Genomic DNA, 14243 nt, shown 5'->3' on the forward strand with positions numbered 1-14243 from the left:
AGAGTGGGGAATCAAACCCGGTTCTCCAGGTTAGAGTCCACTTCTACATCACCCTGGCTCTCAATATGTATATAATATACGTACATTAAATGTGGGGGACACTGATATCCATATAATATATTGGGGATGGTGCTTTCTCCTGCTGCACCCCTTAAAAATAAGTGCCGTTCCATTCCCACCCAGGTGCCATTTCCCACATACCCGCAGGAGTTGCCGGGCAGGGTTGGCCACCTGGTTCATGATTTATGAGCAGCAGTGGCATAAGAGGTTAAGAGCTCGTGTATCTAATCTGGAGGAACCGGGTTTGATTCCCAGCTCTGCCGCCTGAGCTGTGAAGGCTTATCTGGGGAATTCAGATTAGCCTGTATGCTCCCACACACACCAGCTGGGTGACCTTGGGCTAGTCACAGCTTCTCAGAGCTCTCTCAGCCCCACCCACCTCACAGGGTATTTGTTGTGAGGGGGGAAGAGGAAGGAGATTGTAAGTCCCTTTGAGTCTCCTACAAAAGAGAAAGGGGGGATATAAATCCAAACTCTTCTTCTTATCCTGGTATGATTGGCCAAAGTTCCTGCCCTGAAGTCACAACCAGGTGGGCCACAGCCTAACCCTAGGGTTAGTCTGCTACCCTCCTGCAGCAAGTACATTTGAAGGTAAGAAAAGCAAGCAAAAGGCCGCAGTTGTTCTATCTGCCTCTTTCCTACGGTGACATCTCCCTCCTCCCCCCTCCAAGAGCACTGCTTTTGGAAAAAGTTATTCTTGCTGGCTCTTGCAACGCACATGTCACTGTTATCTGAGCATTTTTTTTTGAAGAGGAGCGCAGAGGGAGGCACGGAGGGGGCTCTTAAGTGTGAAGTCTGAAACAATTGCATCTTGTCGACTTTGTGATAAGCACCGGAGTGATTTGGAGCGGCCGGGTCCCAGTGGACCGGCTCAGCCTCCCATTGGAACAGATAGCGGAAAGACAAATGAAGATCTCTTGGCAGTGACTTACTGAGTCAATCTGCAGCTACCTCTTCGGCAGCCAGAAGTTGCTGGCAGAACTCTGCGACTGGAAATAGATGGTAGGAAGAGAGCCAGGCTGTTCCCACGCATACACACAAACACACACTCGCACAGCACTCAGAAGCAGGAACATAATGAAGAAAGGAAGGACGGAGGAACCGATTAGTTCTAGACTTCCAGCTAAAAAGTATACCCAAAGCAGAATTCCGATTGGCTTCAGACCTGGGACAGTCCTCATCTTGGAAAACAGCTTCAAAATGTTAAGAGAAGCCAAGGCTACCTGCATATTTCATATCTTTCAACTTGCAGTGCGAATTATTTATTTGTCGGTACATTTATACCCTACTTTGCCCTTGTAGCCTAAGGTGACTTACCATTCCAAGATACAGTTCTAAACACAATTTTGAAAAAGCCATAATGCACCCCACCCAAGAAAATGCCCGTATTTTAAACTATATTTCCTTGCAAACAAAACAACCTTATGGTACCACCTACCCTGTTTTCCCGAATATAAGACATCCCCAGAAAATAAGATGTAGTAGAGGTTTTGCTGAAGTGTGAAATATAAGGCATCCCCCGAAAGTAAGACGTAGCAAAGTTTTTGTTTGGAAGCATGCCCGACGAACAGAACACAGGAAAATAAGACATCCCCTGAAAATAAGACATAGCGCCTCTTTGGGAGCAAAAATTAAAATAAGACTGTGTCTTATTTTCGGGGAAACACGGTAATAACTGCTATAGACAATGTGCCCCTTCCCTTTCTCAGCGACACTGTCTTGCAAAGCTAGAACCATTATACAGAAGGAATGGCCCCAAGAAGATGCCAAATGCAGCACCTCGAACAGGGGAACAGCTAGAAGCAGTGGTGGGGTTCAAATAATTTAACAACCGGTTCCGGTGGTGGGATTCAAATAATTTAACAACAGGTTGTTTACAAGCACCGTTTTAACAACCGGTTCTGCCGAAGTGGTGCGAACCGGCTGAATCCCACCACTGGAGAAGGTGGTGATGAGAAACTGCAGTTGGCGCATGGGGACATATGGGGACAGGTTGAAGAAAACCCTCTGCGTATGCTCAGATGAATTCTGATTTTTGAACTCTGATTTCACACATCCACCTAAAATATTCCAGACATATCAAGAGATGTGAATGCTTTCCGAATCAAGAGGCCTGGATCAAAACATGGATACACAGATCAAAACATGAAATATACAAGAAGACAATAAACACACGTGTGCACACCAACCAGCAAGCACAGAAACATCCCTGAAGTTAACAATTAACCCAATTAATTGTTAACAATTAACCCAATTTGAGAACCTAATAAATTTGAGAACCTAATAAAGTCCTGGTACAATAGTCTCAGAGCAGGACATGCTTGGGCATTCTCACATGCGGAGTAGAAGCAGGTAAGTCACAGGTAAGTAGAAGGGAAAAGCCGGAGCTCACCTGTTTCCCTGTCAAACAACTTCATCAGTAACAACTGACAAGAAGACTTTATTACACTTTGGGGGGAAATTACAAGCTGCATTTTATCTGCTTGATTCTATTATCCCTATATGGGACAAACCCATTGGGACAAACCCATTTGGGACAAACCCATTACTGATGAGAACGCCCAAGTGTGACCTGCTATGGGACTATCATACCGGGACTTTGTTACATTCTCAAACCTTCAAGGACTTTTCTGTGCTTGCCAGTTGGCTGGCACGTGTTTGTTCATAGAGCCAACGGGGTGTAGTGGTTGGAAGCAGGTGGATTCTAACCTGGAGAACCGGGTTTGATTCTTCACTCCTCCACCTGAGTGGCAGAGGCTTATCTGGTGAACCGGATGTGTTTCCGCACTCCTATATTCCTGCCAGGTGACCTTGGGCTATTCAAAGTTCTCTCTTAATTCTCTCAGCTGCACCTACCTCACAAGGGGTCTGTTGTGGGGAAAGGAAGGGAAAGAAGCTTGTAAGCCACCTTGAGTCTCCTTACAGAATAGAAAGGTGGGATATAAATCTAACTCCTGCTCCTGCTCTTCTTCTTCTTCTTCTTCTTCTTCTTCTTCTTCTTCTTCTTCTTCTTCTTCTTCTTCTTCTTCTTCTTCTTCTTCTTCTTCTTCTTCTTCTTCTTCTTCTTCTTCTTCTTCTTCTTCTTCTTCTTCTTCTTCTTCTTCTTCTTCTTCTTCTTCTTCTTCTTCTTCTTCTTCTTCTTCTTCTTCTTCACCCAGCTGATGTGTGTGGAGTGCACAGGCTAATCTAGTTCTCCAGAGAAGCCTCCACAGCTCAAGTAGCAGAGCAGGGAATCAAACCCAGTTCTCCAGATTAGAGTGCACCTGCTCTTAACCACTATGCCACTGCTGCTCCCTTCCTTTTTGAAGGAAAGTGGATTCCGTTACTAGGAAAATGACCTTAAAAACAGACAAGAGGATCAATTCTCGTACAGAAAGGTCGGTGACCGATCAAGGAGTCTGCCATTAAGTTGCAACCTTGCCAATTAAAACTGGCTTGTCCATCAATTAATGTTAAATCACTTAAAACTTACAGCCAGGGCAGACTGATGCAAGAAAAGGTCTGCTGAGCACTTTGGAAGGAGGGAAATGCAAGCATTAACTCCTGATTGGGAGGTCATGATTTTGGCCTGATCGAGACTTAATGGAGGTTGTGTCGAGGTTATCGAAAGGTGGAATGAGATTAGGACCGCCCAGAAGGAACGGGTCAACCTGGGAGACATTCCAGATAAGGGCAGCTTGAGGATAAGGCAACGCAATAGAATCTGGATATCTGAGACTGTGGATATCTGAATCCTTTTGAATGTCAAATAGGAGTAAAGCCGAATCACCGAAAAAAACACACAAAAGCTTATTTTTCAAGTTTCCTTTTTACCGAAAAAGCAGGCTATTCGGCAGAGCCGAATGAGCCTGGTGCCAAAAAAGCCAGGTTGATGCCAGCTTTTCCAGCTTTTGATTGCGGCGAGCGGAGCTTTCTGTTCTCTGCAAGCGATCTCCTCCTCCTCAATTGTAAAGTTGGCTGCCAACTTTGCAATGGGGTAGGGAGCGGGGTTGCTTGGAAAGAGCGGCGCGCTTTGCTCTCTGCAAGGGACTCCCACCCACTGCCACCCCAATCCCAAATCTGGTCATTGGCTTTGGGATTGGAGTGCAAGCTGGGCTGCTTGCAGAGAGCGGAGTGCTCTGTTCTCTGCAAGCAATGTCACTTCCAGAAAATACATGGAAGTGATATCATCATTTGACCCCGGAGGAGGGGAGTTATTTCCGCCACCCCTTCTCAGTAATGGTGCTTTATTCAGCTTCATTCTGCTTTAGCGACAACATTTGGTTTTTAAAAACCCAACATTTACCGAGTACAGTTGTTTATTATTCTTGTGGGAAAGCATCATGATCAGGCTGACCAGATGTCCCGCTTTTGACGGGACAGTCCTGCCTTCAAACTATTTGTCCCACGTCCCGCGGGTTATTTCAATTGTCCCGATTTTGGGGAGGCTGCCACACTGCCTTCTGGTGCGCAAGGCAGTGCAGCAGTCTCTCGTGTGCGCGGCCGCAGGAGCACGGCCTTCTGGGGCTTGCCATTTCCCGCCCTATCACAGGGCAGGAAACAGCAGCGCCCCAGAAGGCAGTGCGCTCCTGCAGCTGCGCGCTCACAGCCGCCTACCCCCGTCCCGGTTCACAAAGGTGACCATCTGGTCACCTTAATCATGATGGCCTAGAGCCAATTGGCCATGCTGGCAGTGGCTGATGGGAATTGTAGTCCATGAGCATCTGAAGAGCCACAGGTTGCAGACGCCTGGCCTAGAGTTTCCAACTCTGGGTTGGGAAAGTCCTGGGGATTTGGAGGTGGATTCCAGGGAGCGTGCGATTTGGGGAGGGAGGGGAGCTCAGTCAGGTATAATGACATAGAACCCACCCTCTGAATCTGCTATTTTCTCCAGGAGAACAGGTCTCAATTGCCTGGAGATCAGCCATAATTCTGGGAGATCTCCTGGCCACAACTGGAGGGTGGCAACCCTATGACGGGATCATGCGTCACCCAGAAAGCTGTCGATTTGCATGCATTTGCAAGTCAAGCAGTGTTCAACATATGTGTTTCATTTCCTTTGGCAGTAAGAAAATAGGATTTTGAATGCTGCTTGAAGGCTGATGTCTTTGCATATCACTCACTGCGGGGCTGTGACATCAGGCATACGTGAATGAGTCTCTGCAACGTATTCAGTATAACAGAGGAGCATTTGTGTCTCATCACATGATCTCAGCCCAAACGTTTTTCAGCACAGTTCTGGCATGTTTTTCGTCAGGCATGAAGCAAGCAAAGAGTGTCTTACTTGCATGTGTGAACACATCTCCCGGTTCTACTTCCATTGACATGTTACTGGAGCAGTGGGTGGCTTTCTGTACGCAGGACAAACACAAGCCCTGTTCACGTTACAGTGGGTACACACACATCCTGCATTTGTGCATTTGCATTTGTTTATTTATGTCCCGCTTTGTTCCCTGTTTGGGCATCAAAGGAATTTAGAACAGCCTTCTCTTCTTCCTCCATTTTCTCAGAACAACGCTGTGAGCTAGGCCAGGCTGACAGTTTGTGATTAGCACTGGGTCTCCCAGGCAGGTTAGGGTTGTCTGCTCAGGGTTGGAAAACACCTGGAGATTTTGGGGGAGGAGCCTGAGGAAGATGGGGTTTGGGGCGGGGCCTAAGCAGGTTATAATGCCATACAATCCATGCTCCAAAGCGGTCCTTTCTTCCAGGGGAACTCATTTTGGTTGTCTGGAAATCAATTGTAATAGTGGGAGGCAGTGGTGTACCGCCCACGGGGGCAAAGAGAGTCAAATGTCCCTGGGCTGTTTAGTCGGGGGTGTGTGTAGAAAATCACCCCCACACCCCTCCTCCTTCTCCCTGGGTCCATACACTGACTTCAACACCAGGTGCAAAAAAAATTGTTTGGTTGTGGTGGGGGAGGGCGGCCACCCATACGGGGGAGGGGGGTGCAGAAAACTCAGATGTTTCACCGGGCTACATTTTCCCTAGATACACTTCTGGTGGGAGGTGCCACCTGGATTGGCAACCCAATTCCATGGTAGAACCCAAGATTTTTCCAGATGCTAGTCCAGCAACCTATCCACTATGCCCTGCCAATTCTAACATGTATGTGTATACACCTGTTTATAAGGATCACTCAAAATGTATTCAGTTTACAAATGAAATGGGGACCTATACTTGGATAAATATGGGATCTGAAGACCACATTCACCTGTATCTGGGCTTAATGCAGTGGTGGCGAACCTTTGGCACTCCAGATGTTATGGACTACAATTCCCATCAGCCCCTGCCAGCATGGCCAATTGGCCATGCTTTTCCAGCTGCCAAGTGGCCATGCTGGCAGTGGCTGATGGGAATTGTAGTCCATAACATCTGGAGTGCCAAAGGTTCGCCACCACGGCTTTAATGTAACATGCACACAGAGTGAATGAGCATTCACTGTAACTTGTGAATTGTGTTACACTTTTCTAATGTCAAAAAAGCCAACTGGTGGTCGGGACCTACATGCTCCCTGCCCTAGTTGGGGACAGCCCCGATCAGGTGGGCCAGCAATGCTTCGTGTGCCCTCATTGGTCAGACACAGCTAGGGTTACCAGCAGCGGCTTGGGAAATTCCTGCAGATCTGGAAGTGGAGATTTGGAGGTGGAGTCTGGAAAGGGCAGGTTTGGAAACTGATCACATATTACGCCCGTGTTGCACCGCTTGCACTGGCTCCCAGTGGAATTCCGAATCGTCTTCAAGGTATTGGTGCTAACCTTTAAGGCCTTGCAGCGGTCCTGGGACCGTTACCTTAGGGACGATCTGGCCCCATATGTCCCCGCGTCGGTCTCTCTTTCGGCAGAGGCCAATCTACTAAGAGGTCCCGCCCCCTCTAATGAAAACGGCCTCCACCAGGGCCAGAAGACACCTACGTACTGCTTCAGCCAGCTGTCGAACCCTCGCGGGACCTCGTGAATTCCGCAGGGCCTGTAAGACCGAGTTATTCCGCCGGGCTTTTGGGGAGGCCGGCTGCTGATAGGTGCCCATTAACAACTGTGATCCGCTGTTCCCCTCTCAGAGTCAGGGGAGTGAAAGGCTGTACGCCATCTATTTTAAATATTTATATACTTGGAGCGCTGCATTTTAACTAATATATAAATTTTAGCATTTTATTCTATTTATCCACTTGTATTATGTTGTAAACCGCCCTGAGCCCTTGGGGGGAGGGCGGTATAAAAGTGGAACCAATAAATAAATAAATAAACAAACTGTAGCCTGGAGATCAACGGGGAGGGCATGCTGGGACATTGGCAGCCCTTGTTGCCGGTGCAGTGACATCACTTCCAGGGTTTCCCCAGCAGCTGTAGGAATTTTCCAACAGTAGCTCTAGGAATCACCAGAAACTCTTTAAGAACATAAGAACATAAGAACATAAGAACAAGCCAGCTGGATCAGACCAAAGTCCATCTAGTCCAGCTCTCTGCTACTCGCAGTGGCCCACCAGGTGCCTTTGGGCACCTGGTGGAAATCTTTGATTTCCTTGAATCTTTGATTTCCTTGATCTTTGATCTTGAATCTTTGATTCCCTTGAATCTTTGATTTCCTTGATCTTGATCTTGAATCTTTGATTTCCTTGATCTTTGATTTCCTTGAAGTTGCTATGTGCAGTGGCCCATTGGGTCGTAACAGGATGTTGAGTTATTTTGCCTTCCTCTTCCAGCTCCTCTCTGACCAGCAGTTCTTTCCCTTGCAGGCGCTCCTTTTCAAAGGTCTCAGCATCCTCATGCTACCTCCTGCCGGCACTTCCACCTGGGCCCCCAGCCTCAAATGTCCGCTGACTTCCCCCTGCCTCACGCTGTCCAGCCTCATGTGGCAACTGCTCACCAGCACAGTGGCCCGCTCCACCAGCCCCTGCCGCCTCTGCCTGCCCTGCCATTCCAGGATGTGACGGGACCCTCTTTCCTACCTCAGGCCCTACACCAGCAATACCTCCTCCAGCAGCAGCTCCTCGAGGCCCAGCACCGCAGAATCATGCCTCATCCCAGGTGAGTCCAGGAACCATCCAGGCACCACAGCAACCTCAGGTAGGGATTAAAGCCATCTGACCAATTGTCGAGCCAGCGTGGTGTAGTGGTTGAGAGCAGGTGCACTCTAATCTGGAGAACCGGGTTTGATTCCCTGCTCTGCTGCTTGAGCTGTGGAGGCTTATCTGGGGAACTAGATTAGCTTGTGCACTCCAACACATGCCAACTGGGTGACTTTGGGCTAGTCACAGTTCTTCGGCGCTCTCTCAGCCCCACCCACCTCACAGGGTGTTTGTTGTGGGGGTGGGCGGGCAAGGAGATTGTAAGCCCCTTTGAGTCTCCTTACAGGAGAGAAAGGGAGGATATAAATCCAAACTCCTCTTCTTCTTCTTCTTCTTCTTCTTCTTCTTCTTCTTCTTCTTCTTCTTCTTCTTCTTCTTCTTCTTCTTCTTCTTCTTCTTCTTCTTCTTCTTCTTCTTCTTCTTCTTCTTCTTCTTCGTCTTCTTCGTCTTCTCCTTCTTCTTCTTCTTCTTCTTCCTCTTCCTCTTCCTCTTCCTCTTTCTCTTCCTCTTCCTCTTCATTGGGAACATGAATCCTTTGTGCATGATTTCAGGAAGAAGAAGAAGAAGAGTTTGGATTTATATCCCCCTTTCTCTCCTGCAGGAGGCTCAAAGGGGCTGACAATCTCCTTGCCCTTCTCCTAAACAAACACCTGTAGAAGTGGGTGGGAGACTGAGAGAGCTCGAAAAGCTGTGACAGCAAGATCACTCCCAGCTGGCGTTTATTGTCGCGGGGAGAGGACAGGCTAATCTGAATTCCCCAGATAAGCCTCCACAGCTCAGGCGGCAGAGCTGGGAATCAAACCCGGTTCCTCCAGATTAGATACACAAGCTCTTAACCTCCTACGCCACTGCTGCTAGAATGGTGCTAGAATTGCTAGGTACCCCACAGCAATTGGCAGGGGATGGGGGTGGGAATTATCTGCAGAAAACTGAAGCATAGGACGCTATCATCAGTGATACTTTGACATCACTTCCAGGATGCACTGGAAGTGATATCATCTCGTTGCCGACTCAACTTCTGATTCAAAGTTCTTATGTCATTGCTTAACAGACATGAGGTCTCTGCAGCACATAAAGAGGCGAGCAATCAGAGGGAGGTGGTGGGGAAAGGTAAATCTGTCAGCAACATGACATCACTTCCGGTGGCTACCAGAAAGTGACATCACCACCAAACAACACCCTAGGGTTTTTTTTGGTGAGTCCTAGAGTGTTATGTACAGCATGCTGATATCACTTCCATGTATTTGCTGCACTATTAGCATGATCCCAAATTGGGGGTGGGGTACTTTCCCCCCACCATCCTGCTGAGTGGTGGCAGACAGAGGACAGGCAGTCTGGGAAGTATCTCCCTGAAGTGGGAGACCAGGTCTGCCTTAAAGAGGCCCCTAGATATAGCTTCAGAAAGAGGGGCTAGTTAAATAGATCAGGGAGGAAACATTTAAATACCTTCTTCATTACTAAGTGCTACCAAGATAGAAAACAGCAGCCTGGAGCTGCTAAACAGCCTAATGATGGATTGCTGACATCCTGTGAGAACAGAAATTAGGGAGGCCGACTCTGAGTTCAGAAATTCCTGGAGCAATTGTGATAAAACCACGGGAGGACAGAGTTTGGGGCAGACAGGGACCTCAGCAGGATCTAATTCCATAGACTCCACCCTCCAAAGCAGAGGTGGGATCCAGCAGGTTCTCACCAGTTCCCGAGAGTGGGTTACTAATTATTTGCGTGTGCCGAGAGGGGGTTACTAATTGGGTCTGCTTTTCCGTTAGAAATTCCATTAGGTCCAAAAATCATAAAGTCCTGTTGTTTCCTATGTGGCTGGTTAGCGAAGGTAGAAAACAGGATAATTCCTTGTTTAAGGAAAAGTTCCTTGTTTAAGGAAAGTATCCTTCTTTTGATTTCTAGAAACAAAATTAAATATTTGAAAGTATTAAGTATTTGACAGGCAGTCAATTAGAGGAGAAGTAGTTGTTTCTGTTGGCAGTAGATGATAGGACTTGCTGTAATGAGTTTAAATTATGGACAGAAAGATACCAGCTGGAAATTAGGAACTTTTTTTACAGTAAGAGTTTTTTACAGTAACAGAGAAATTATTAATGCCCCGCCCCCAGAATGCCCGGCCACGTCCCCGTCGTGCCCCGCCCAGCTCCATTGGCGCTATGCCACTGTTTGAATCCCACCACCATGGGAACCTGTTACTAAAATTTTTGGAGCCTACCACTGCTCCAAAGCAATCATTTTTTCGAGGGGGAACTGATCTTTGGAAATATTAGCTGTAAATAAGGTTACCAGCTCCCAGCTGGGAAATAATTGGAGATTTGGGTGGCAGAGCTTGAAGAGGGTGGGGTTTGGGGAGGGGAAGGACTTTAGTCAGGTATAATATTGAATAATAGATGAACATAAATTTTAGTTTAGTTACAAACACAGATATTATTGAGCTCAATCTTGGCCATCTGAAGGGCAAATAAAGGCCTCTCAGGATGTCAGAGAGGAAAGACTGCCTCTCATGCAGACGGAAGCTTCTAGAATACATTTACCACACTAAAGTCCATAACTCTGATCCAGTCAGAGAGAAATGTGTGCAGAGAGGCAATGATCTATCTCCACAGTATATTTTCCTCCCCTCAGTATACACGCCTCCTCCCCTCCTTCATTTTGTTCTGAAACAGCCCTGCGAAGGAGGTTATTCAGGGCCTTTCCCCACTTACCTTAAGCCCCGCGCTACTCTCCTCAAGTAGTGCGGGGTCCCCCGGCACTCCCCACGACAGGGGCGGCAACAGCACAGCTGTCGCGCCCCCCTCAGCGCATGGCATCCCTGGCGCTCTTGTAAACAGCGCCTTGTGATGACCCCACGTAGAGCGCGGGGTCGTGGGGACGCCCAGGCGCGCGCCAGGGATGCCAGCGCGCGGCATAGGGGGGATCACGGAGAGTGGGGAAACGCCCTCAGACAGAGAGTGACTGGCCCCAGCAATTTTCAGGGCAAGGATTAGAACCCAGGACCCCCTGATCTCAGTCTGACAGACTACACACTACATGTCACTGGAAGATTTCCTGGCTGAACTCACATGCGGTCCTCATTCACAAGAGACAGAGGAGGGTGGGTATGCCCACTCCTGCACATGTTGTAATGTCCAACCTCTAAAACAGACATTTTCTCCTGGGAAAGTGATCTAGGTCACCTAAAGATCGGTTGTAATCCCAGGAGATCTCTCGCTGCTGTCTGGAGGTTGGCAACTCTAGCTGTAATTCTGTGAGGCGCACATATCGAAACAAATCCCATCATATAGAAAACTTGGATACCAGGAGAAAGGGCTGAAGGACAGCCTTCTTCTTGGTTTGCTAGTGGAGGGAGTTTGTGTTTGATTTATTTTGTGTAGAGGAAATTTCCCGCTCTCAGGGGAGGGGTCACAATTCAGATCAGGAGTGTCATGTCAGGAAGAACTGAGTCTATATAACTTTATGCATCTCGTAAAGTAGACCAAGGTTGTCAAACCAAGGTGTTTTGCCCCATCACTTTGAGTGGAAATGACATCAGCCTTCTCTGAGAAGTGACATCAATCCTGATAAATTGCTGAAAAAAATGTTTTGCTGTGTTTTGCCTGGTTTGGGATGTATTTGAAGGGCAGAAGAGAAATCTACTAAAGAGAAAGAGAGACCATTTGGGGCAATGCCTACAGAGGTATGGCCAGAGGTGGGATCCAGCAGGTTCTCACCAGTTCCCGAGAGTGGGTTACTAATTATTTGCGTGTGCCGAGAGGGGGTTACTAACTGGGTCTGCTTTTCCGTTAGAAATTCCATTAGGTCCAAAAATCATAACGTCCTGTTGTTTCCTATGTGGCTGGTAAGTGAAGGTAGAAAACGGGATCATTCTCCCTGTTGGGCTGTTTTAGAAACCTGTTTTAGAAATATGGTAAAGTTCCTTGTTTAAGGAAAGTATCCTTCTTTTGATTTCAAGAAACAAAATTAAGTATTTGAAAGTATTAAGTATTTGACAGGCAGTCAATTAGAGGAGAAGTAGTTGTTTCTGTTGGCAGTAGATGATAGGACTTGCTATAATGAGTTTAAATTATGGACAGAAAGATACCAGCTGGAAATTAGGAACTTTTTTTACAGTAAGAGTTTTTTACAGTAACAGAGAAATTATTAATGCCCCACCCCCAGAATGCCCGGTTACGCCCCCGTCGTGCCCCCCCACTCCCATTAGCGCTAGCTACCCCACTGTTTGAATCCCACCACCATGGGAACCTGTTACTAATATTTTTGGATCCCACCACTGGGTATGGCATCACTTCCAGGTTTCCCTGGAAATGATGTCATGCTTTCAGTCACTGGCCATCCCCATTTCCCCACCCCCCTAGTCATCTGCTGTTTGCAAGACTAGGGCCCCTTCCGCACAGCACAGGCAGAGTGAGTTGCAGTCAGGATAAAGTAACCGGCAGTGGAAGCAGAGTTACACCTTTCTAAGCTCACTGAGTTCGGTGGATTTTGAAGGGTACAGCTCTGTTTAGGACTGCGCTGACAATCTCCTAGACTTCATGCTAAAAAAGCATCTGTTGTTTTCTTTCGTAGAGGAAGACTCACAAGGTTTCCTCTCTGGGGTAGATGCGAAGCAAGTACTCCTGCATAAACATGATCAATCTGCATAGTGTTTATTACTCTATTATTCAGGGGTTCTCTGAAAAGAACTGTGATTTTCTTGACAGTTCCAAGGCCTACACACCCCTCCCAAAGTGAGATGTGAAAATGCAAATTTCATATCTTTTTACTGTCCTTGGATGTCCTTCATGAACGATATGTTCACAGTTCTTTATATATGTTATATAGTTACAGTTTTTATACCAGACCTGTAAGATAGGCGTGATTTATTATCCCCCTACCGTAGATGTAGACCAGGGGTCCGAGGTCGCCCAAGGGGCATATCTAGGCTCCTCTAGTAAGACCATTCATCCGCATGGCCAAAATATCATGCCATGGAGCAAGCGCAATATTCCCCTCCCCTTTTCCTTCAAGCTTTCCCCACCGCTCCCGGAGCTAAAGCGGGCCACAGAGTCCCTAACTGCACTCTGAGGTATCCATTTTCTTCAGGAGAGCTAACCTCCACAGCTGTAATTTGGGACCTTCAGCTCCCCTGAGCTTGGTCGACCAACCAATGCTCTCGCATGCGTGGATGCACTTTCAGTGTAAATACAAAACACAGCCTCAAACACGGGCGACTCGCTGCTCATTCCAAGCGGCTGGAGGGAACTGTACCAATGCAGCAAGGGGGGGGGGGTGAGAGAAAGGCAGCGGAGCTGCATTCAGGCTCGGCAGCCCGCTTTTTCAGGATTGTTTCCAGATTACTGGCTACAACCCATTTTAAAAGGGAGAAAAATTTCTTCAGCACATTAGTGCTCAGTGCTTTAAAGTGCTCCAGGCAGCCCCTGGAGCTTGGCACCCCGACCCCCAGGTTTACAAACACAGCCTCAAACGCGGGCGACTCGCTGCTCATTCCAAGCGGCCGGAGGGAACTGTACCAATGCAACAAGGGGGGGGGGGTAGAGAGAAAGGCTGCTGAGCTGGGAGCTGGAGACCCTTTGCTGGGAAAGGGGCTTAGGCGGAGCCTCGGATCCTGCGGCTGTTATGCTGCAATCCTGCTCTGAGTTTCTCCGGTCCGAGCCCATTGGAATGAAAGGGTTCGCCCACCATAATTCTCTTTAGGATTGCGCTGTGCACCACGTTGGGCTACTGAAACCATCATAACTCTGTTTGGGATTGCGCTTCAAAATAAAATATGTGCAGTGTGCATGGGAATTTGTTCATAGTTTTTTTGAGTCCGGCCCTCCAACAGTCTGAGGGACAGTGAACTGGCCCCCTGTTTAAAAAGTTTGGGGACCCCTGATGTAGACCGAGGCTAGAAAAAGAAGGGGCATGTCTAAGCTCCTCTAGTAAGGCCATTTCCGCATGGTCAAAATATCATGCATTGAGCAAGAGAAATATCCCTTTGCAGTCAAGCTTTCCGCATGGTTCCCGGTGCTAAAGCGGGCCTGTCCCTAACCCCACTGCCATGCAAACACCATGGGAGTAGAAACGGTTTATTTTTCCCACCTCGCTGCTCTCGGTCGACCAACCAATGTTCGCGCATGCGGGGATGCACTTTCAG

The 14243-nt window shown here is 47.8% G+C and overlaps 1 protein-coding gene across 1 annotated transcript in view; it reads left to right on the plus strand.

Moving 5' to 3' along the window:
- The window catches only part of RNF165 (ring finger protein 165), a 106827-nt gene that overhangs the window by 69731 nt on the left and 22853 nt on the right, over positions 1-14243 (plus strand). The window contains exon 2 of the mRNA XM_048503913.1: positions 7772-8063. Within this exon, the coding sequence (XP_048359870.1) occupies positions 7772-8063 (292 nt within the window). The remainder of the gene's footprint in view (positions 1-7771; positions 8064-14243) is intronic.

The sequence above is a fragment of the Sphaerodactylus townsendi genome, linkage group LG07 (assembly GCF_021028975.2).
Source record: "Sphaerodactylus townsendi isolate TG3544 linkage group LG07, MPM_Stown_v2.3, whole genome shotgun sequence".
NCBI lineage: Eukaryota > Metazoa > Chordata > Lepidosauria > Squamata > Sphaerodactylidae > Sphaerodactylus > Sphaerodactylus townsendi.